Source organism: Dicentrarchus labrax, unplaced genomic scaffold (assembly GCF_905237075.1).
Source record: "Dicentrarchus labrax unplaced genomic scaffold, dlabrax2021, whole genome shotgun sequence".
NCBI lineage: Eukaryota > Metazoa > Chordata > Actinopteri > Moronidae > Dicentrarchus > Dicentrarchus labrax.
The window spans coordinates 19,818,190-19,841,944 of NW_026136714.1; the positions used below are offsets into that span (position 1 = coordinate 19,818,190).

The window sequence follows — 23,755 nt, forward strand, 5'->3', positions numbered from 1 at the left end:
AGTAGCCGGCTCAGAACTGAAACTGCTGCATGTCGTCGTTCTTTACCACAACATGAACGCTGATATCCTGAAACCTCTCTTCACAACCACCGTCTGGTGTTGGGAGTTAATCATGGTCACAAATACTGATTAGACCATCCTGGACCAAACATTGATTAAACTGTCCAGGACCAAAAGATATCGATCAGGTGGTTTTGGCCCTGTCTTCACTATCCTGGATGATGAATATAAGGTTACATTTTATACTGACTAGTGTTTCCTCTTAATAAGTGCTGATATATTTATACATTGTCTTAAAATCAATAGTCACGGTGTCTTTGAAGGAAGATGTATAAAATGACATAATGATACCATCTTTGAAAAAAAAAGTAACTTTAATTTCTGATTTGACAAGACAACAACACTACTGAGAGATAAAAAACAATTAGATAAGTATGAATTTGAAATAAATTTAGCTCACGCTCAACCAGAAAAGTAAAAATACAGACTGGTAAATGCTGAATGTGTCGATGCTACCAGGAGCTGAAGTCTCCGAAGCTGGTCTTGCCTTTGGACTTCTTGGCCACTGCTCCGCTGGTGGACGGCCCATTTTCCTCTTCAGCAGCTGGACGTTTTCTGAGGGAGAAGAATATATATAAATATATATATGTATCATGATCAGCTGTTTTCCCACAGATGTGTGCCTCTAGTTTCTTGTATATTATGGGTTTCTCTGATCTGTTCATCCTTCTCTTTGTAGATGTTGTTGTTTGTTCCTTTGTATAAAGTATACAGGCCTTTTATGTTTTATTCTTCTCTTTACTGGAGGTGAAACTATAGTGTGGGCAAGTCATCAACATTTTTTGCTTATTTCGTTGTGGTCTGACAAGGTCATAGATGAATTTGTATAAGAGAGGATGCTTCAGACAGGCTGTACAAAAACAGGTTTTTTCCTTTAATCAGGCATCCACATGAGCCCTCCCCATTACTTGTTATGAATCTAACCTTTAGGACTGCAACAACGATTTTTTTCGTTATCAATTAATCTGTCAATTATTTTCTCAATTAACCGAATCAAAGGTCAGAAAAAAGTACAAAAAATGTCTATCACAGTTTCCAAAAGTCCAAGGAGAAGTCTTCAAAAGACAAAAAGTCTGAAAAGATTATAAAAGATCTAAAAAGAAGAAAAGCTAATTGCTGGAGGTATTTTTCCTTAAAAAGACCAAAACAATTAATCAATTAACAAAATGGTTGCAGATTAATTTCCAATGACTCAATTGACTAGTTGGTCAACCAGCTCAAATGTACACATATAACCTAAACATTATATTTAAAACTTAAAGCTGATATTGCAATATATGAACAGCGGATCAAATAACATAACTGACATAATTTCACTTTGCTGGACATGAATCTAAAATCTAGATTTTCAAACTGGAAAAACTGAGGTTTCCTCAGCAGACATTTCTTCTGCTCTCTGTTTAGTGTTGAGCAAGTAGCTAAACTCGGCTTGTTTGAGCTTGTTTGGTGTAAACCGCTGCCTATGGTTTTATGTGGTGGGGTTGGTGAGGGTGGTGAGACGCATTCATAGAGTCAACAAGCAGTTTAAAAACTTAAAGAATTTGCTGAGAGTGGATAAAATATATATATATATTTTAATTAAATGTCAAATCTAGAAAAAACCTTTGATGTAGGATTAGTAAGAGTTTTTCTGACATTTATAAAATGTAAAAAATATCTCATGCCACCATTTAAACCCAGAAACAAGGTTAAAATGACTGTAATCACACAGCCTGACATATGATCTTCCACTGTATTCTTTCAAACAATAGATAATTTCTAGTCATGCATAAACCATTTTAAAGCACAATACTAATTTTAGATAAACCTTATGTATGCCATTCCCACCCGGTGTTTCTCTATTGAGCAGAATCTTTCTGGAAATGCTAAAATGAACAAGCATTTTCCCCCACTGACAAAACCCTAAAAAGACCATTAATGAGTACTGAAACACACCACGTGTCACTTTTACATTTAACTGTCTGGGGAAATGGACGGCCTGTTATTTGGGAGCATTAGTACTGACATGCTCTGCATAAATCTAAATATGAGAACATGATGTGATGACAGGAGTGGGATAAGATGGGTAAATTCTGAAGATAAAATGTCATCAAAGAGAGAAAAATCATGAGTATAATTATCTATTAATATGCACTTTAGCCAAAGTACAACATTTTCAGTTCAGTTAATGCACTTTTATTTTGGATAATTGAGTATTTTCAGTATCCCACAAATGCTACTGGGTTATACACTGTGTAAAGTGTCTTAGATGTAACTTCTTCATTTTTCTTCCCTTCACTGACATGTTAATTCAAATTCTGCCTGTTTGTGAATATGCAGCTTTTTATATACGTCAGCGATGCCTATGGATGAGTCACTGCTAAAAGCAGAGGCAGAGAGAAGAGGGTAGTTTGCTGAATAGTAAATCAGTATGCAAGTGTGTGTGTCCTTACGTTGTGGCAGGGTTGATGTATTTCCCTACACCTGCTTTGAAGGTCTTTGGTGCCTGCTCCTCCTTGGCTTTCTTCTGGGCAATGCTGGTTTGCTGCTTCTCCTCCTCCTGCTCCTGAAGCTCCTTTTCTCGCTCTGCTGCAATCTGAAAAACACAAATCATGTAAATCCCCACAACTACATACATATCAGATCAGAGGATACAGTGGCTGCACTCACACCACAGAACTTTATGATCAGTAACTGTTACTCCCATGTTGTCGCTCACTGTGCAATCCGTGTTTAAAAAGGCAAGTGGGACAACAAGATCCAGTGGACAGTTTTCGTAAGACCATGACCTAAAAAGGTAAAGTGTTGACCTCCAGCTTTAATTTCAGGGAAACCAGTGTAGTCATTTTAGGCCTACTGCTGCCCTGTTATAGCATGCATTAGCAATACAGTTATTTCAATCCGTGAATGTTTTCTCAAATTAATCATTTGAAAATTTACTTCATCACAATATTGTTGACCTGATATCGACAACCTCAAGACACCCTTCAAGCTGTTGTTTACCTCAGTCACTGTTTCAATTCAATACGTTGGTGTGCAGAACCACAACGATGAAAAATGTGTCCCAAAACAACTGTCCAAATACTTTGACAGTACTACTATGTGGATGTATAACTGAAAGGAACATTGGTTCACTCTGTGTTTTATCATAAAGTCAGTATTGTTCATGTATGCAAACACACAGAGAGACACACAAACCTGAGCATCAGCCTCTTCGTATGGGTCCACGAACACAGTCGCACTTATGATCTTGATCTCCGACTGTAAAACAGAGTCAGAATTAGGAAAAATTAGAAGTTTGCATGAAAAAAGTCTTGAGAACTGCTTCTCAAGTTTTTTCTGTGAAAGAAAATGAGAAAGTAACATTAATATAAACTTAAAATAATGTTGCTGCATTTGTTGTATGTTTTTTTTGTACAAGTTATTTGTAATTTAGAATAATAGAATGACACTTCTGCTTTGCAAAAACTGAATTTAGCCCCTCATTGTCATTGCTATTTCATCTCTCTCTGGCCCCTGCTGCATTTCTTGTCTTAATACCTGACCTTTAGAAGATCCATGTAAGGGTCAAACTGACATTATGGCTGAGTCTTGCATTCTTCAGCTGCTATTAATGTTAGCGATCTAGGAACTTAGACTGATTCTACAGTTGCACTCTGTCATTTGCACTGGACAATGATTTCAGCAACATTTCAACATAGTAAATTGAAATGTAATTTGACCCAAAAAAACAATTTGTGAAGGGATATTTCTTAAGATTCCAGTGAGTACACTCATATATTTCAAAGTAAAATCTATTTATGTTTAAGCCAATCAGGACCTTGAACATCAGTAATTCCTACCTTTGGTTTGTCTGTTTTGGGATCACTTTCCACATTTTCCATGGCTGTTAGAGTCTCAAAGCCACCAACAATCCTGCAAAAGAGATGAACACAACACATGATACACATCCTTGATTTGACAAATCCTCCATACATCTTGGTGGGAGCAAACGAGAACTGGGCTCCCCACACAGGTCCCAGATCACACTGATCTGAGACAGGGAAGATAAAACAAGGGCAGCATATCCCCTCACAACAAAATACTGAAAAATAAAATAACTATTGGAGACTTTCAAAATGACTTATGTAAAGACTGATGTGCTCAATCACGACTTGAGGGCTGTAGAGTGGTTTTGAGGAAGAAACTAAGTTCAAATCCCTGTGACACCATCCATCCTGCTGAAGTGTCCTCAAGCCATCTCAACCTGTAACTTTTGGTATATCATTTTTCACAAAACTGATATGAGTTGCTGTTCAAAGCAAATGATTATAGTCTGTGTTATCAGCACATTGGCTTCATGTTGTAAACACAGTAGAAAAAAGAACCAAAGATATAGAGTCCAATGCTAAGGGCCAAAAGGGCGATCTGTTAGCGACTCCCCTGGTGCCGAGCACTTTAAGAAGTTGCTCTCACTTTGCTCTTTATCCAGCTGCTCCTGTGGGGGCTTCCTGTTACCATGTAGAGAGTGAGAAGACATGTACACCCAATAGCAAGCAAGGAGTGCTTCTCGGGCCACATGTGCCCGGCTTCCACATGTTCAGATGAACAGAGGAGCTCCCACACGACATGACTCACTGACCTCCCAATATCAGGCAAAACTATCTATTAGTACAAAACAATTTTGGTTTCTTTTCATGCCAAGAATCAACCAATACATTTGTTTCCAACAACACATTTTGTATTAAGAACTCCCATCTGAAGCCTCTTTCTCACATTCACTGTAACACCTAAATGGTGTGGCCATTTTCCAATGTCATATAAAACATTCAAGCAGTTTCCAGGTCAGGAAATGGTATAAATATTGATCACAGATTTGGTTAGAACAAAAGCAGCAATACTGACACAGAGCACACAACAGATAACAGAACTGTGACCTAAGATATTTCACTTTTAACTAATAATCAAGACAGCTTTATTTCTGGTACTAAAATGGACAATAAGGGTCTGCAATATGGATAAAAAGCCATTCAACTACAAAACAACATACAAAGAAAAATCATTAAGACAGCCTGTGGGAGGATTAAGACCGTTCTTTACAGTGCTGTCACTTGAGATGAGAAGGAAAAAATACAGATAAATGTGTAATCAGTTGTTGAAGCAATACAGCTGAAATGTAGTTTGACTACGAAATTGAAGCAGCCTTAAGGCTAACAAAAAGGAATCCTTTCTAATACCCCTGGTCCTGAGGGAGCATTTAAACTTATAGGTTCAAAGTTGAACTACCTGGCTGTGGCCACACCTCATAAACCAGACAATAAAACCCCAAAACAGCCCAGACTGATTTTCATCTTAGCAGAACTGTTCTCTGTGAAAGAGTTCACTTTATCTATAGATCAGGTTAAGTGAACTGACATTGCCAGTCCCATTAAATGTGCAAAGACTGCAGTCTGGAAAGGATAAAGAGCTGGACTCCTGGTTGAAGCAGAAGCTTTTTAAGTGTGTTGACCATGTGAAGAATCAGTCAGTTGAAAGCAGTCTGAATATTTTTAGACAACAGCCAGGGCTTTCTCCAAGAAGACAACCATTTAAGATCCCCAGCTCAGCAGAGAGAGAGACAGAGCCATCAGTTTAAAGTCAGCATCTACTAAATTTTTCACAGCTCTTGGCCAGGAATCAGACTGGAAGTCACAATATTGTTGGTAGTGTCTGGAGCTCCAAAGGAACCAAATATGTATTAAAGAATAATATGAGAGAGTGACAAAGAGAGACAGGGATTGAAGAGAAGACTAAGAGGAAGAAGACAAGAAAGAGAAAGAAGAGAAAGAAAGAGCTAAAAAGAAGATGACCCAACTATTTGTGTAAATGGCCCTGAGCATTAAGCAAATGTTTGTCACAATCTTCACCTTTCAAAGCCATCTGCCTCAGCTGTTACACAAAACACTGTCAGGCTGTAAGGCACAGTGGAGTCAATTTGAAAACATGAAAAGAAAAGACGGTTTACCTTCCAAATACTGTGTGCTTCCTGTCGAGGTAGGTGCACGACCGGAACGTGATGAAGCTGAGAGAAAACAGAACAAAAACAACAAAACATCAAAAATCTAAGAAATGTAAGGTTCAGTAAATGAATATGTGAAAGAGATTGGAAGTATTGGAAAGAAACAAAAAATCTTAAAGGGAGCCTTGAAGTAGGTGCAGAAGCCACGTCTGTTTACATTTATAGACTTTTATCACAAAAGCTCCATCAATCAAAAGATAATCAGATCAAAACATATAATAAATTGTCTCACATATTAATGTGGTTATAAGCATATACCATGACAATTGTAAGTGTTTATTAAATATTCTGTTTTTTTCCATTTTAAATTAGATTAAATGAGAAGTGTGAAGGATTTCGTGGCATCTAGCAGTGAAAACATAACTAGAAATATTATATTCCTTTTCTGCCAATAGATCCTCCTAAATGGACCATTAAGTGTTAATGTATTTTCTTTAAATGTTCATGATCTGTTTAGAAAAGCATCGCAGGAGGACTACATCAACAAACAAACGAATGCTAAATTAAGTAATTAATCAAAATCTAAGTACTTATGAGGTTTACAACATGTTTTCAGCGCAGAGAAGAATTGTTCAAATAGACTTTTTAATGAAAGAAATGCCGACGAAATAAGTAAAAGCCATAATACATAAAATGCTCATCTGCACATTCTATATATGGTATTAATTCTGACAGCGTTGCATTTTTCTTGTTTTATTCCCCTAGTGGGCCTCAGTAAAGAAATCAAAGGATGGAAGAGATAGAAAAAACAAAACATAATTCTCCATTGACTGACTTTCTAGCACAGAGCAGCTGTTCAAACTTTAGGAAAAACTGCTTTTAAGAAACATTTCTTACAACTGGGACTTGTTGGTGTTTGGACCAGAGTTTGCCATACTGAGAACCCCCCGGCCAGTATGGGACAGGTTGGGCCGAAACTCATCCTTGAAAGGTTTTCCCCAGAAGGATTCCCCTCCTGGGAATGGAGGAAGTGGGTGAGAGAGGAAGGAAAGGCACAAAGAGAGAGAGACACAGGGGATCTGATTATTATTGCAGGTAATACTGTTGACAGACAACAATATCCTAAAAAATATAGAGGGTATGTTGTCATGATCCACTGAAGCAGAAACCCCCCCAAATTTTTCTTGTTTTTTTTTCTTATTGCTTAAGCTTAAGATGCACAGGTAAAGTTGTAATGTGTTTGTTCAATCTGCAGACCCTTTTCACAACAGACGTCTTGTGTAGGTGTAATTTATTACATAAACGTTGGCTGTAGTCCATTTTGGCGTGCAGGTTTCAGGCCCCTGTTGTAAAGCATTCTTGTTCATTGGCTTTGCTTACTGGGACACTTAAACAGAGCAGTCATAATGTTATCAGTTACACCTGGACTTTCCCTGTTATGACAAGTCAAAATGTCAGCTGTGGAAAAAGTCTATTGGGTTGTCTCAATACAGCCAGTTCAAATTTCAGTATGATATACAATATAGGGTTCAACAGTGTATTGAAGTTAAAGCATTTCTCAGTCTTAAACAGGTCTGACAAATTAGATAAAACTAAATGTCGTCAATAAAGGCACCCTGGGACATTTTTGACCACTCATGACACTACAGATACATTTTTCTTCTGGATCTGTATTGTGCGTGCATTGGATACGGAAGAGATAAAATACACATTCCTGTTGACTGCATGGAGGCGGTAAAGCCAATGCGTAGTGCATACAAGAAGAAAACAGCAACAAAAAATAAGACAAGATGCCCAGGACTGCAGTCAACTGGATATAATGGTAAATCAAACAGGCTTTTACATTACAGATTTCCATGTTTATCAAATGAAGGGAAGTTTATTGCTATTCCACTGATCGACAGTTAAATGCAGCAAACCACTAGCAAAAGGTGGGTAAAAATGAAACCGCTAGAAGACATAAACCTAACTGTAAACAATGCAGGTTTAAAAACCAAAACACTCGGCTTAGCAACTGTCAAGCCTCAAGGAAACACACAATGTGTTTTGTGAGAAACATGGAAGGTAAAAATAACCAGTGTTCCTTCAATTTATAAACAAAAGCATCCTTGTTAGAAAAAAAAATAAAGAGTAAATGTTAACCTTGTTTGTACAAACTCTTGTTGTCAATGAAACTCAAATCATCTCAAAACTAAATTTAATGTTGCTGGTAGGACATCAGTTCAGTGTCATTTAATTACAACATTGGGATTTGATGTATGTAAAGCAAATGAGTACACTTTAGGGAGTAAAACTGATACGACTGAGCTCATACAGTGTTTAATTTTCAGCTCCATAATGCGCAATACATGCGATAATGCGTTACATTTTATACTGTGAAATATGAGTTAACTAGTATCTGACACTAATGACTGGCTCTATCCACACTATTTAATCAAATTACTGCACCACTAAAGAAACACAAATAAGGCACCAAATATTTTCATTAGATACAAAAGACCTGTTTGCCCTTGAACATGGAGCCATGTTGAGAGCCTTCAGCTGTGAATCATTATTCAGACTGACTTCATCATTAAGAATCATCATGATGAGCATACAGGAATACACACTGCAGGAGCTTATTGGCTCCCAACAGGGGGAGAGGATCTGTCACCCCGAGGTGTGTTTCACTATCCTGCATCCTGCCAGCTGGTGTACGTGCATGAAACCGTGTGTGCATATATAGGTACAGTAAGTACCGTATGTGTGTTTATGCTGGAGTGTAAACGCATACTCAAAGGCTTGATGCAGCCATCAACTTCCCTGGTGACATTTCTGCATAATTTATCAACTCGCTGACATTTTACCTCAGTGCGACTGGATCATAAATGAAGGGAGAGCAAGAGAGGAGGACGAGGAGAGAAATTCATTCTGACAAAAGAGTTAACCAATAAATCAAACTGCTTTTCCTCCAATGTTTGAAAATTTCCTTGAATTAAATCAACAGCTCAACCTCAAACTTACTAAACCAGTTTAATAGGAAAGAAAGCAGGAAATAAAATATCCTCCACTGACTGACAACAGTGAAGCATCTCCACTAATGAAAGCATTATTTGGGCATTTCAAAATACAGGAGCATGTGCTTCCTGTTTCATATTTTGAATACATGTCTGGGATTTCATTTAGAAGTCAATGTTTAAAACATTTCTTTCTCCAAAGCATCTGGTTCTGAAGGGTTTTAGATAAATGAGGCGCTTCTGAACTTGTGGAACGTGGTAATGCTACAGTGAGCAGTTTGACGGATGTGTCTCTTTCCAATTTATGTACACGCAATGAAAGAGAGGGAATCACTCAAAATGTATGGCCAATTTTTGTAGGATTTTCTTGACACTTAAATCTCAAAATCCAAGTGTCAAGAAATTTACCATATCAAGGTTCAATATCTTATTTTGCCATCTCTACCCCCTACACAAAAACTGAACAAGAGAGCATGTTACAGCTTTCTTACCTCTTCTAAAAAATATCAAACAAGGAATCAAAAGATGAAAATTATCACCCCTGCTCTGGTCTGACAAGTTTAAAAACAAACATGTCAAACAAAAAAAAGGAAAACAATGGAAAAGGGTGTTCTTAATGATACACAAAATTACATGCTAGCAACTACACAAGCACTGCATGCTGCAGGACTGTTAAACACTTAGTAAACTGCACCTTTAAAAGCCAGTTAGAAGTCTGTTCATGGGCACACTTTGTTCAGTCCAGGTGATGAGGAGGATTTTAACCCATAGGCCAGGAATTCTGCACCTTCATAAATCTGTCATGGAGGACGCGTTTTGCGTAGTGTTCAGAGACGCCCACAGACACAAAGCACACTTTGTGCTGCAAACTCTCAGAGCAGCACAGACGACATGAAGGGGGGAAATTAACTGTATGAGGCCTAGCAGTCAATTACACTGAGCTGCCTCTTCAAAACAGGAAAATTACACCAAATGCTGGTTGACTGGTTGTTCGCCGCACCCTCACTCAGCCCTCTTCTCATCTACATCATTTCTCTTTCTATTTGTGTGTGTGTGTGTGTGTATGTGTATACACAAGTGTCTTCTGTGCTCCCATGTGCCTTCACAGAGTATATTTAGTAACACTCTTGACTTGCATCTTGAGATGCAAGCCGTATTTACGCAAAGCTTCCAAAAAGGAACTATTAATAATTCATCAGAGAGGTGTTATGTAATTCAAAATGTGGTTAAAGTGCAGTGCTCATCTTACCTGTGCCAGTGCCAGTGGGGTCCCCTCCTTGAATCTGGAAACAAAAAAAGTCTGTTAAGTTTGACTGACCTTAGCTGCTGCACATTGACAAAGTCAAGTACTTAGAATAAGAAAATGTCTAATTTATGTAAAGTGGTCAAATGAGACTCATTAACCACAGACAAAGATTTCAGAATACAGGCCTGTATTGTTCATTGTTGAGGCTCAACTTTAGTATTATTGTTTATACACTAGAGTATAATACATACATTGCATGTGCATTTCTTTAGACTTGTTGTCTAACGATACACTGGGGAGTTGTAACCACTAGTGCTGATATGGAGCAAAGATGTGATGAGTGGGTCCCTGTTCTGATTGTGTACAACAATGCACATGGACACCATGAGGAAAAAGATGGAAAGGGAAAATGTTTATTTCTTCCTACTTTTTGGCTTGAAAATGTCACATTGCTACAACACTACTGAGGACAGCATAATGGCAGAGTGGCAACAACAATGAATGGAGAAAGCAAAAAGCAGAAAATTAAAATGTGTAAATAACAGTCAAACTCTTCATGTAAGACAAGGCTGACATTAGAGAGAGGATGTAGTGCAATTGTGGCACAGCTTTCATTGGACTAGTTCAGTTTAGTCAAGACAGGTATAGTTAATTCACTTCCTCATAGCACAAATGGCCCTAAAAACATTTTGGGATAATTCCATATAGTATACTATGGCTAGTTATACTGAATGAAACATTTTCTTTTTCTTGAATTTTCAGCTTTATTGGACTGATTTAGAAGCAAGAGGTAGAAAACAGGGGGAGAGAGTAGGGAGCATGACATGCAAGGTCACTGGCTAGAATCGAACAGGCAACGCTGTGTGTGCAGTAACCATTTGGCTATCAAAGCTCTGGTTAATTAAACATTTTCAAGTAAATATTGGGTTTGAAATAATGCCTAAATCATGGGTAAAACGATAAAGGAAGACTGCTAAATGATGTAAACAAGAAAGATAACCAATACACATTTAAAAACATGCATAAAAAATTTTGATTAATGAATTAGTAAAGAAATTCATCCAACATGTTTGCTGGATTAATGTTATATACACATATAAAAAGGTGTTTGGTTAAGAATTTTGAATGTAAAATATTTACTACAAAAGCTCTACAGCCTACCATCAATAGGGCTTGATGTTCACTGCAACATGATGAGCTCTCAGAAATTTACAACACTTCTAGATCTGTGTATATAGTTTAGTTTCACATAATTCAAGGGCTTAAAATGTCTAGTTCACTTCCATGTCACTCTACATCACCAGCAAAAATGTGCTTTTGATGATATTTTAAATTTGTTTTAGCAAATACTAATCAAAGCCTATGAATGCCTTTTTGTTCTTTGACTGAATGGAGACAGCAGATTCATACAAACTGCAAGGTTGCAATGTAATGTTTAAAAGTCCCATGTACCTAAGCAGACTCACATGTAAAACACCTGCATCATATCATCGTTAAACAATTCTTCTCACTGTTTGAGCCTGAAGGCTACTAGCAGCCTCGTGGGCATCTTACGTGTCAAAGTGAAACTGTCAGATTCTTGAGTGTCATCTCAGGATGGTCAGTACACTCACAAGGTCCTGATGAACTGCTTTAAGGGAAGCAAGGTTCCACATTTCTGTTCCCATTAACAAACTGCTTTAAAAGTGTTTGTTGCTACAAAATGATTCTCTGTAAGGCCCCCGCCCTTTCAGCTGTGGAGGATTTGCGAGTGAAGTTCCAACAAGGAGGAGCATGGAACCCAAATTTTAGCATACCCACATTTAGCGTTCATGTTTATCCAATGCAATTCACAAGGAAAACATAAAAAATATCTCTCTAAATTTGGAAATCTTTGTCAGCCTGTTTCTTAATGAAGCAATCAAAGCCAAAGGTGGTACTTTGTTTTGGTTGTACACCTACCACTGTATTTTTGAAGTACACTAGTGGCTGTAGTGGTGTTAAGTAACCACTAAAGAGCACCTTTATCTGGTCGAAGTCCTTACCATAAAATTACGGATGGACCTGTGGAAGACAGTCCCATCGTAGTAGCCTTTTTTACACAGACGGGTGAAATTCTCTCCAGCTTTGGGAACCTGGAGGACAGAAGACATAGAAATAGTTTAAAAAAACAAACACCCACAATAGATATAATTTCATATATATATATATATATATATATATATATATATATATATATACACGGAACCCTTTGTCTATATATAAATATATATATATATATTTATGAATATAATTTCAGTTCAATTCAGTTTCCCAGTTTTGACATACTGAATGTGCTCTCCACAGCTAATAATATCAGCTGCTCTACAAGCGTATTGTTAGTGGAATCAGTGATGAGTGTTAAAATGAGTAAGAATGCAGTTGAAAATACAGGCTAAACATACATACAGTGTCTGAAATAACGGCTGAGCCTTCTGAAAGTTCTGTGTTGTGTGCCAAAAATCAATCAAATGTCTGAGACCTTTTGATAAACCCAGTAACATATCCACACACTCAACCTTTTTAACACTTGGATAAACTAGCTGGTGAATGTCAAAACCTGTCTGATGCCACATCCCAGCTTGATGTCATCTAATATACACCCATCAGCCATAACATTATGAGCACTGACAGGTGAAGTGAATAAGACTGATCTTGTTATCATGGCACCTGTCAGTGGGTGGGATATATCAGGCAGCAAGTGAACATTTTGTCCTCAAGTTCATGTGAAGCAGGAAAAATGGGCAGCATGAGCATTTGAGCGACATTTTGATGAGGGCCAAATTGTGATAGCTAGACGTGGGGAGTGAAGGCTGGCCCGTGGGGTCCGATCCAACAGACGAGCTACTGTAGCTCAAACTGCTGAAACAGTTAATGCTGGTTCTGATAGAAAGGTGTCAGAACACACAGTGCATCACAGCTTGTTGGTATGGGGCTGAGTAGATGCAGACCAGTCAGGGTGCCCAGGTGGTCATAATGTTATGACTGGATAATCGGTGTATATATATCCTTTTTGTATGATTTTTAACCTCAATAAATAGCTGCTGTCATTGTACATGTTTCTATTATTTCAAACCCCTAAATTGCTCTTTGTTCAGTACTAATTAAAGCAGGCAAAATGACCTGGAAAGATGGTGCACACATATGCTGTGGCTTTGTTTGTTGCTAATACAATCATACAGTTGTCCACTGTTATGCACTGTTATGTTGAACTATTGTATATAGTGTATCGAGTCATGTATGTTGTACTGCAACTTTGGGACCAACAGGTAAGCTTTTCTTTTGCTTTTTTCATACCTTGGTATGACAGTAAAGTATAGCTGAATTGAACTGGCACTAACCATTCCCACTGCCTGGGAAAACTCACTATAGTCAATATAAAATTTTAACAGATATTAGCGTGATGTGTTTGCATAAAATATGGTCAGAAACTACATAACAAGCCATCAGGGTGAAGCAAGGTTTGGGTACCTTCATAAATTTAACATGATTTGTCTTCCAACCTACCGGAGATAAATACATTATGGGTAAACAAGACCATACGATGGCCAGAGGCAATATTATCATCACATCTATTCATATCTGATTAAATCTTCAAATCATTTCTCACTCATATAATTAACAGTAGAAAGTCCATGTCAAAATTAAATAGGAGACTACTGCATAAAAAATACAGAAGATATGTAACCACACAGAGGAGAGATAACAAAGCTATTTGCCTCTCATCATTTTTTTTACATAGCTGAAGCTTTGCATTCACATAAACAAACAAAGTCACACATTTGCAACTCTGTGTGACCTGTTAAAAGTGTTTGTTATACACATAATTCTGCAGTGAAGCAGAGTTCAACTGTTGCCTGAGGCATATCTATATAGCTAGAAGCCAGGCTTAGTACTTTTCTACAAAGCTCTGTTTTGCCAGTATAAAAAACAACAGACATCTGGATTTTTCCTCTTGCTGAAAGTACATCCTGTCTCATAAAAACGTTTTAGGTATCTTGTAAATCATTACAAAACACCCACTGATTGAAGCTAATTTTGACTGACTAGCACTCTGTGAAATAAGCTGGTATTTGTCCCCAAAGCGGGAGGCGTGGCTTTGACTATGACGCTGGTCAGGTCTACTGTTATTAACGTCAACAGCCTTAAGGAACCCTTCTGTCTGTGTCTGTGTGTGTGTATGAGAAACTAACTTTTTCACCTTGGCAACAATGGTTGGTGGTTTCCAAGAATCACCAGATGCTTTCGTAAAAACCTATTTTTATTCATTGGCCTTTCTTTGTGCGACAGGTCCTTCTAAGCTCTATCGGTCTTATTTCCCCGTACATCTCAATTTTACAGTTGGGGTTCAACGCTCTGCCTCTTTTTTCCTCTATTGTAAATCCCAGATTTTCAAAGCACTCTGGTACAAAGAGGCTTATTGTTTTAAACCACTAGACAAAAAAAATGGGTTCGCTTGAACCCTTTTAGCCATAAAATTGATTTCTGCAATGCAAAAGAACACCTAAAAACAGTTATCTAATGTTACAACAGATTACTGGTACATTTATTAATAAAAAGCATAGCAAGGAAAAATATTCAAGCCTTTCCTCTTTCTTTCATCTTAATCCTTTAACCAGAGACTCTCACGTCAGAGATCTCTATCTGCAAGACTCCAGCTTCATCTGCTTCTCCACATTGCTGCTTGTGATAGTGGTTAATTTAGCGTGCCTGCATGCATGCCTTTGTGTGTGTGTGTGTGTGTGTGTGTGTTTGAGCCTGGGAATGTTTAAAATGCAACCCAATTTAGAAACATGCTTAAGTGCCTAAAATTGTTTGTAATCACTGATGTCAGAATGGAAACAATGTGTGCTGATGCAGAAGAAAAAAAAAACTAAAATCCTAATTCATGTATGCTTACAGGCTCTTTTTATTTTTCAAGTATTTTGCAGGCAATCAGCCTAAAACATAAGGGAATGAGGGACGTAAAATATAAAAAATATTTCAATAATTTAAAATATACAACCGTATGTTTTACATCTAATTAAACACAATTCCTGCCAGAATTGTGTACATTTAATCAGTGTTCTAATAGCATATATAGGAACTTTAATTTCATGTTTTATTCCTTTTACTTTTCACCCCAATGTGAAGCATCTGAATAGGTCATAACATGATATTTTCCACTGTGTGAATTTGTTTTAAAATGATTCAGGCAGAGATAAATAAGCTTGTTTGGGCTTTTTTTCCTTCCTTTCCTTGGTTTATTTTAATTGTTGTTCAAATGTTTGATTTTAACCTGTAATGCGACTCAAAGAAAATAACTGGAATATCTCTATTTTTGTCTTTATCTAAATTTACATTTTAGTCATCCAAAATATCGTATTTCATCCCACTCAGATGAAGCCTATCTACCGTATCTATGGTGCTTTTGAATAATAATAAAGCTGTATCTTCCTCGATATCATGTATGACTAGGGTACAGGCCGAATCATCAATCAGACTCAAACATCTGCCCCCTCACATTCCACCTAAGTTAAAGACAACAAGGGCAGGGGCGACTAAAACATCCAAGGCTGGGCCAGCAAATGGGCCTTTTACAGGGAGGTGGGCTCTGGATTTGTGTGATTCAGAGTGTATGTGACAGTGAAACAGCACTCATTAATTCATAAACAGCAGGCCACGAATAGAGCTGCAATCTTGTGTGAAAACCACTGGGGAGGAAGGTGGGGAGGGGGAGGAGGATGTGGGGCACGGAGGGCAGGTTGTCTAACTGCTGCAACTTTCCCGTCATTATTCTGATTCGACAGTTCAGAAGCCAATGAAAACCAAGCACATGAAGCGCCTGGTTACAAGGGCAGAAATGCATTCCTGGAACTCATGCTGTCTCTCTGGAGCCCCACACCTAACCTTAAAAAGGAGGCATACAAGAAACACATTTTTGCCAAGATGTTAACTTGGCAACCTCAGGGACAGACTCTGTAAAAGGCTGATTTCAATGTTTGGATGCATCACCCTAAATATAATTTAACCACCTGCTCAGGGCAAATCTATGTGACGACAACATTCCAAAACCTTCAGCTTATATCTCTCACGGTGGATTTTGAGGTATGCTTGGGATTGTTCTGTTATAGAAGCCATCCTCTTTTGAGCTTCAGTTTTTTTTTTTTTTTTTTTTACAGATGGTGTGAGGCTTGCTTCCATAATTTGCTCGTACTGAGTTGTAAGCCATGCTTCTCTCCACCCATGCAATCATTCTTGTGACACTGGCTGCAACACAATCCCAAAGCATGATAGACCCACCCCCATGCTTAAGAGTTGGCAACGTGTTCTTTTCAAGAAATGCTGCTCCTTCCGATCATGTGGAAGGACATAGGAACTAAGGCTATGGAAGCATTTTTACTACAACAATGCAAGTACATGTGAATAAATGTGTTATTACCTTATCACAGTGCAACTCAAGATTGAGATCTCCCTTGTTTGTGTGAAGACGAACGTAGCCTTTTTTCTTCACATACTGGTAACGCACGATGTCATCTGCGATGGCATCTATAGCATAAAAATACAAATTTAGTTATTTTAGTGTGTCTTTGTAGATGACAACATTTAGACAAGATTATGATCGGCAAATCAGGCTACTTATTTCTAAAAACAATCTTAACATTTTATTGAATGTTTATGAGTCTCAGCTTGACATTGCTGAACTGAAGTAAGATCTCTGACCTTTAAAACCCCTCAGAGTGTCTGCAGTGCAGGTTGTTATTCAGATTTATGAAAGTGTCATTCTCTTATGAACATTATTAAATTACTGTTTTACTAACTAAAATAGGTCACTCAAAGAAAAATACAAAATCTGATAAAAATTCAAACAAGAACATAAAATAAAAATCCTTTCCAACATTCAACTTTATGTTTTGTATATGTATACACTGTGAAGACAACATACCTCAGTATTCTATGCAACTTAGACTGAGACACACATCCATAAAAATATATGGCATGCCATCCTTTTCCAGAAACCTGAACTAGGTCACCAAATCCAAACATTGTCCTCCTCTTCTGAAGTGTACTGAAGCTACTATAAAGTTGCATAACCACATAACTCTCCCATGGAGCAGCTCAGAGGCTGACAGGAGAAGAAAACACAGTTGAACTGAGCAGCTCTCACTTGCAGCTACATTCAGCTGTGCGAGCATGAAGCTGCACTTTGCCGCAAAAGACCAGGCATGACTAGCCAGTCTTCCCTGGATAAACAAAGATTAAAGCAACAAAAGACAGAAGAGGTGAATGTTTCTGTCTGCTGGGAATCTACAGAGGGTTTTTTTTGTGCGCGATGTTCACTTGCCTGCTTCGTGTGTTGTTGCAGGAGTCATAGCTGTGGACGTGAAGGAGGCAGAAACTCGGCCTGTGGAGTAGTGGGCCTGGGGGCGAAAAGAAAGATTTTATTTATTTTTGTTTTTAGCTTTACAGTGTTTTTCCTGTTAATGTATATTTTTATGATGTTGGTTAACTTGTTGTCTTCAAAAGCCACTGAATATCTAATTTTATTTTTATTTAATTTTTTTTAATTTAAACAGAGATAGAAAGGAGTTCTGAATGGCAGAAATCTTAGCATCAACCAAACACCGAACACTATTTAATCCATTAGTTGAAGAAAAGAAAATGAATCTGTAATAATCATATAATCGTGCAGGTCAACACAGACTTAATTCCAGCTTGGTTCCAGTGAAGATTTGTTGATTTTTTTTACTTTTATATCAATATAATTGAATATCTTTGGATTTTGGACTACAATTTGAAGAACCCTTATTTGTATACTTATCCCTGTTGTGAAATATTCCACTAGGAATCAGGATCAGCTAAACACACTGAGCATATTTTCTGCTCAGAGGCACTTCAACAGGGCAGACCACTTTCTAATTAGAAAGAGCTCGAAGCTTCACCCTCCAGTTGAAGAATAATCTTTCCCACTCAACCACGCCTCTTTCCAGCCACATACTTGGCTGGTCCCCTCGTTTGCGCTAAGTGGTGCATCAAGTGATGCAAACTAGCTTAATGACAGCCTCTGCAGCTTCTGAATGATTAAGAGCACAGCCCCCTTAGCTTGGGGAGATTTCCACCATCTCATAATTAAAGAGGCTCTGGAGATGCTTTTAGGTTCTCTGAGCTTAAATTATAGTAGAATAAAATTGCTGAATATCTGGATATCCAAAAATACCACAAACAACGCAGTGGGATTGAAGGAGTTATTTAAGTCAACAGAATAACAGCTCAGGGAGATGAAAGCGAAGAAGTGAAAATGGATTCCAAAAACTCAAGTCTACTCTACAGTCCTGGTTTAGCATTCTTCTGCTCTAGTTCTTGTGAAGGCACATGAAATCACAGACTTCACCTTGTGTGCTCTGTCTGACCTATATTCCTTGTTCTCTCAGATGCTGTCAGAGCATCACATCGACTGTGAACTCGAGGCCGAGAGCAACCAAGGAAAAGATCTGGCGTAAAAACAAGACATGGCGTAGCATCAAAGGAGAGCTGATAAGAAAAGAAGAGTTGCCGTTTAAATTTAATCAGACATCATCCCCGCGGTTATTCAAGGACAAAGTTGCAGTGGTGACCATGGTTGAGCCTTTTTGTTACACATCTGTGTGTTTGATCCCCCTACACTTAATAGACTTAAAGTGGCTGAGAGTAGGTCTGTGTGAAGGTTATGGTGAGTGTCCAGGGGGAATTTCAAAATAAAGAATATAAACCTGTTGTATATCTAAAATATGCTTTGTACCAATCCTATGTCTCACTCAGACTAATGTTTCAGACATTGACATGTTGTCACTGTCACAGCACTGTAAACATTCTTTGTTCTGTTCCTGGATGCAGTTGTTTGTCTTGTTGCCCACAATACGGTTAATGTATTACTGTGTGTTTGGCCCCCTCCTGTGTACAAAAGTAGAAATTACACTTCTTCACCACATTAATGCTCTGTTGAAAGGCTGCAGCAACATAACTGAAGAACTGGGCACTGTGTGGTATGACTGAAAGCTCCAGAAAAAGCCAGTAAATGGACCTTGATTACTTAAACTAGTATGTAATCTCCATGACAAACAAGCAAACAAAAGACCATGTGACATGGCTGAAAGCGCTGGGAAAAGTCAGCAAGTTGATGTAATTTGATGCTTTACTGATTTTGGTAGCAAATGTCCCCTTTTAGTTGCCCTCTTCCATGAGGTCAGAGGTCAGCCTTCCTTGTGAGAGATTGAACCTGGTTCTTAAGTCAAAGGGGAGCTGGTGGTTTTTAAGTAATCATAGGACGAAATGAGTTCATAATGAAGACATTGTTAAGACTAGCCTTGCATGACAGGAAGCTCCTTTTTCCACTTACTTTCTCTTAACTTTAACATCATAGTGTTTTTGCTTACAGCGTTTAATTTATCTGTCTTCTTGGCCTGCTGCTCCTTCATCGTGGAAGCCAGGAGCTGATCGCCCTTGTAGTCTTTGTACAGCTCAGCTAAGGTCTCCCTGGTCTCGAGATTGGTGGTCCTCAGGTGGTAGGCTGGGTCCAGCTTGGCCTTTTCCTCATCTGGAATGTGCCAGGGGAAGGAGAGCGAGAGGGAGGAAATGGTTTAATCAAAGCACTTTCATATTCCATGATGGCGTAACTCCACTTATAAATGATAATTAGAAGTTAATTACAAAGCGTAATTCCAAATTGTTAATTTAAATATTACACACAACAGTTTGATTATTCACCTGGATCCAAAACCTTCAGGTTGTTTTTTACGTGGAAGAAGTTGGACACATTGAATTTATCCAGGTTTGTGGGATCCTACAAAGACAAAACAAAAGCAAATTCAGCATCAACTTAAAATGTTAATTTTCCCAAAATAATGTGCTTTCAGCTTTATAAAACAATACAGAACTGACCCACCTGAAGTATTATAATGTCCTTTCGGGTAAAGGGTTCGTCAGTCAGCAGATCTTTAAAACTTTTGGTCTTAATGTTGAGTTGCTCAACAGCCTGAGTGGAAACAGAATTATTTATGAAAACAAAAGCCTCACTTAGCACACACTAAGACTACTAATTTGTGTGAGAGGGACATGAACATGAAATTGATTTTATGTTTCCTTTTATTTATTTGGAATTGTCACTCAATATCAATATTACATACCTATTTTTTTCTTAAATTAAATGATAATGAAAAACATGTTTTAAAAAAGTTGGATTCTACTTTGTAAAAAAATCTATATAAAACCAGAGAAACTGCACAGAACTAATTCGGTGTGATGTCACATCTTGTGAGACCATGTGGGCTGGACTTCTGCATTTTGCATGAGTTCACCCACCTCGTGAGAAAACACGTTGCCAGTGACCTTGTTGGCAACGATGTAAGAATTATTTGTGAAGACGTTGTACAGAACTGGGCAGTGGAACTTTCCTGGAACAAAATGAAAAGAAAGTCAGAAGCAAGAAGAGCAGCAGAGCCACTCTCAATCTGCTGCCACAGGTTGGAAACTCATCTCACCCAGAAGTCAAGAAGCATCCCATGTAATGGGCTCCCTGCTGAATTATATTATCCATCCCACATCTTCCTCCTCTACTTTAATTTGCTCTTATCCCCTTTACAAAAATTACCCTGTAACACTAAGTCAAAATGTCTTTTTCAAGCAGCTCTGCAGTGCAGTAAGATAAGTGTGAATCTGACCTTTTTATTCCTTACCACTGGATAATTTTGGTGATTAGAATCAGGAAAATTAAGCTTATTCAGCTCTAATGAGAAAATAAATGTATTATGCCCCTAGTTTCTATGTAAATCAGGCTCAAGTACATTAAACACATGCATATTTACCATCGTTGTTCTTGGCAAAGTTAAGTTTGATGAGGGACTTTGCTTCCAGTTTCTGTGGGAAATAAAAATACGGAGGTGTTAGTGTGCTACAATAAGAATAATGTAATCAAAAATGACTTTTTTTAAAAAATCAGGATGTTTCCCTTTTCCTTCAAAGCAGAAGGAGGCATTTGACGAAACTCTTAGAGCATCTTTGTGGACTCTTCTTTTAAACTGTAGTCTAGAGCTGATGTTTTTCAGGGTTTATATTCAGCTTCAATAATTATGATAAATATACTTAACCGAACATAAAACTACACTACTGAACAGTTCATAACAAATACTGCCATTAAATACTGTTTTGTAATACATGTGAAGAAAATAAAAAAAATGTAAACCTCTGAAGTACGTGAAGTATGGCTGCAACAATTCAACAATCAATTAATCTGTTCATTGTTTAGTATATAAAATGTTAGTAAATAGTGAAATATGCCCATTACAATTTCTCAGTATTAAAGGTGACATCTTTAAATCTCTTGTTTTGTCCGACCAACAGACCAAGACCAAAACCAAAACATATTCAATTACAGCAGTGTGTTGCCTAAAATGCTGTTTGGCTATATGATGGTTGCTCACCTCTCCAGTGGCTGGATTAGTACCATACTTCTTGATCCATGGGACAATACTCCTGAAACATGAGGAAGAAAGAAAAACACGAAAACAAATGAGCTATGATAAACGTCCTTCACCCTCTTCATATATTTGGCCTTTAACAATTTGTCTACCTATTGTGTTCAGTATGACGCCACCAATAAATATACAAGGCTTGAGGTAGGATTACTAAGAGATCCATGTACGTATACATGTATACAACAGCTGCAGAGATATCTCAACCAGAACTAGTGTTGAGTTGACAGACAAATCATGCAACAGACTGATCATCAAAATCACCCTCAACATTAAACTAGCAGGCAATAAGACATTGTTGGTATTTGATTGATTTGAGTGAATAATTAGATTATGACCTTTAACCTGTTTGGGAATTTGTCTAGTACATTGCATGGGTATTACATAAACACGCAATGGCAGCTGAAAGCACTCACAGACATCTACTTACAGCAGGTCAAAGACGATTCCCTCCTCAGTACAAACAGGATACTCAAATGGCTGAAGGGACAAGCTGAAATGATTCAAAGAAAAGTTTAATTGAGACAAATGGTATATAATTTACAATTATAACAAGTATATTTCTAGACAGATTTCAACAGATGTCATTGCATAGATGTTGCCCACCAATACAACAAATTCCTGTCAAATATAATCTACTCCTGGCTACAATTTGTTACTGATCTAATAGCAAACTAAGTGCACAATACAACTAAACAGATTTAATTCACCATCATTACCTGCAGTGGTCAAATGAAAGTCGTCTGAAGTTTGCCTGTGGGATTTCTGAAAAGTAAAATCATAAAGAAAAATTGAAATAAAGCATAAAATGGCATTCATTTCCATACATCTTGTCGATTTTAAAAGACATTTTACTTCAAGTTAATGCAGTAGTTTCCAACTATTGTTAACAGTCAGTGTTTCAGTCTTTTATCTAATCTTTGCTTTTTTTCCTGTAAATTACTGACATTTTTTGACCTCTTCAGGACTGTAAAAGTTATTTAAACACAACAAGGAAAAGGAAACCATTCTTTGGTTTAACTGGTCAATCACTGGCAAGAGATCACACATAGACACTGCTTTGTTTTGAGGGGTCACAAGTGGCCAAAAAGTTGGGAACCCCAAATCTAGAAGATGGATAAATATGAATCTACCCTAATATTAGACTGCATTAGTTTTAGCTAGGCAGACCTAATAAACAGGCATCCTTCAGTATATGACAGTGTGAAAACAACCTGGTGGTAAGAGTACAATACTAACGTTATTAAATGACAACAAACAAACATAAATAACCCAAACAGCAACCTCAGAGCTATAACTCACCTGATTTCTTCCCTCCATAAAAATGTGTGTACTCACTACAAGTGATGTACCTATAAGAATGAAAAACAAGACAAACGACAATGAAGAAACCTTAAATAAAGCTAAAGTAACGTTAATGCTAAGATAGTTACTTTAGTTGAGCTACGTTAGCTAACGTTAGCTCGTTAGCATACAGTGAGCTAAGCTAACGACAACAACAGCGTTTAAGTGTTGCGGTGTGTTGTTCAGGAAAAGTTTTATACATACATTTTATCTTTCTGGTGCTGTCGCTTCCCCATTTTGAGTCTTTGTGGAGGTCTGAAAGATTAATTGTAATAATACGACAGACTTTTGCCGATAACCCCCGAAACCTGTTCGCTTTTAGTAGCTTCCTGTTTGTGTTCTTGGTCGTCGTCGTTATTAACGACGTAGCGCTCATATTACGGGCCCTCTGCCGCCCCCAGCTGGAAGAATGGGTAAAAACACTTTTTACACATTATTGTGTCAAATACAAGTTGAATTATGTAAAAAGTTTTAGTATAAAGTTATATTTTAAACTATCCTACCACTTTTAAGATGAATAAACCTAAACACTAGCACTAGCATGGAGCCACTGATCACAAGATTTCTTGTGTCTCCCCGGCTTTGCTTTCTGAAAAGATTATTTTAAAAAATACTACTGAACACACATTCAGCCATGCTCTAATTAATG

The 23,755-nt window shown here is 37.7% G+C and overlaps 1 protein-coding gene across 1 annotated transcript; it reads right to left on the reverse strand.

Moving 5' to 3' along the window:
• Nucleotides 1-355: 355 nt before the first annotated feature.
• ppil2 (peptidylprolyl isomerase (cyclophilin)-like 2) lies at nucleotides 356-23,471 on the reverse strand. Its single transcript, XM_051422713.1, has 20 exons — nucleotides 23,311-23,471; nucleotides 23,065-23,114; nucleotides 22,482-22,527; nucleotides 22,193-22,255; nucleotides 21,712-21,763; nucleotides 21,097-21,148; nucleotides 20,594-20,685; nucleotides 20,178-20,267; nucleotides 20,000-20,075; nucleotides 19,669-19,829; nucleotides 17,601-17,676; nucleotides 16,698-16,804; nucleotides 12,283-12,372; nucleotides 10,262-10,295; nucleotides 6,914-7,031; nucleotides 6,023-6,079; nucleotides 3,882-3,954; nucleotides 3,238-3,300; nucleotides 2,493-2,635; nucleotides 356-615 (listed from the first exon to the last, which is right to left on the reverse strand). The coding sequence occupies exons 1-20, from the start codon at nucleotides 23,340-23,342 to the stop codon at nucleotides 513-515; spliced, it is 1,578 nt and encodes a 525-aa protein (XP_051278673.1). The 5' UTR covers nucleotides 23,343-23,471; the 3' UTR covers nucleotides 356-512.
• Nucleotides 23,472-23,755: the final 284 nt, after the last annotated feature.

What these genes read in the sequence shown, in the direction of transcription:
- ppil2 (XM_051422713.1), bottom strand. Translation starts at nt 23,342, where the DNA reads ATGGGGAAGCGACAGCACCAGAAAGATAAAAT. An exon ending in AGACAGATAAATTAAACGCT is followed by an intron (nt 17,677 to 19,668) that starts GTAAGCAAAAAC and finishes TTTCGCCCCCAG; the next exon opens with GCCCACTACTCCACAGGCCG. An exon ending in CCAAAACAGACAAACCAAAG is followed by an intron (nt 3,301 to 3,881) that starts GTAGGAATTACT and finishes TCTGTTTTACAG; the next exon opens with TCGGAGATCAAGATCATAAG.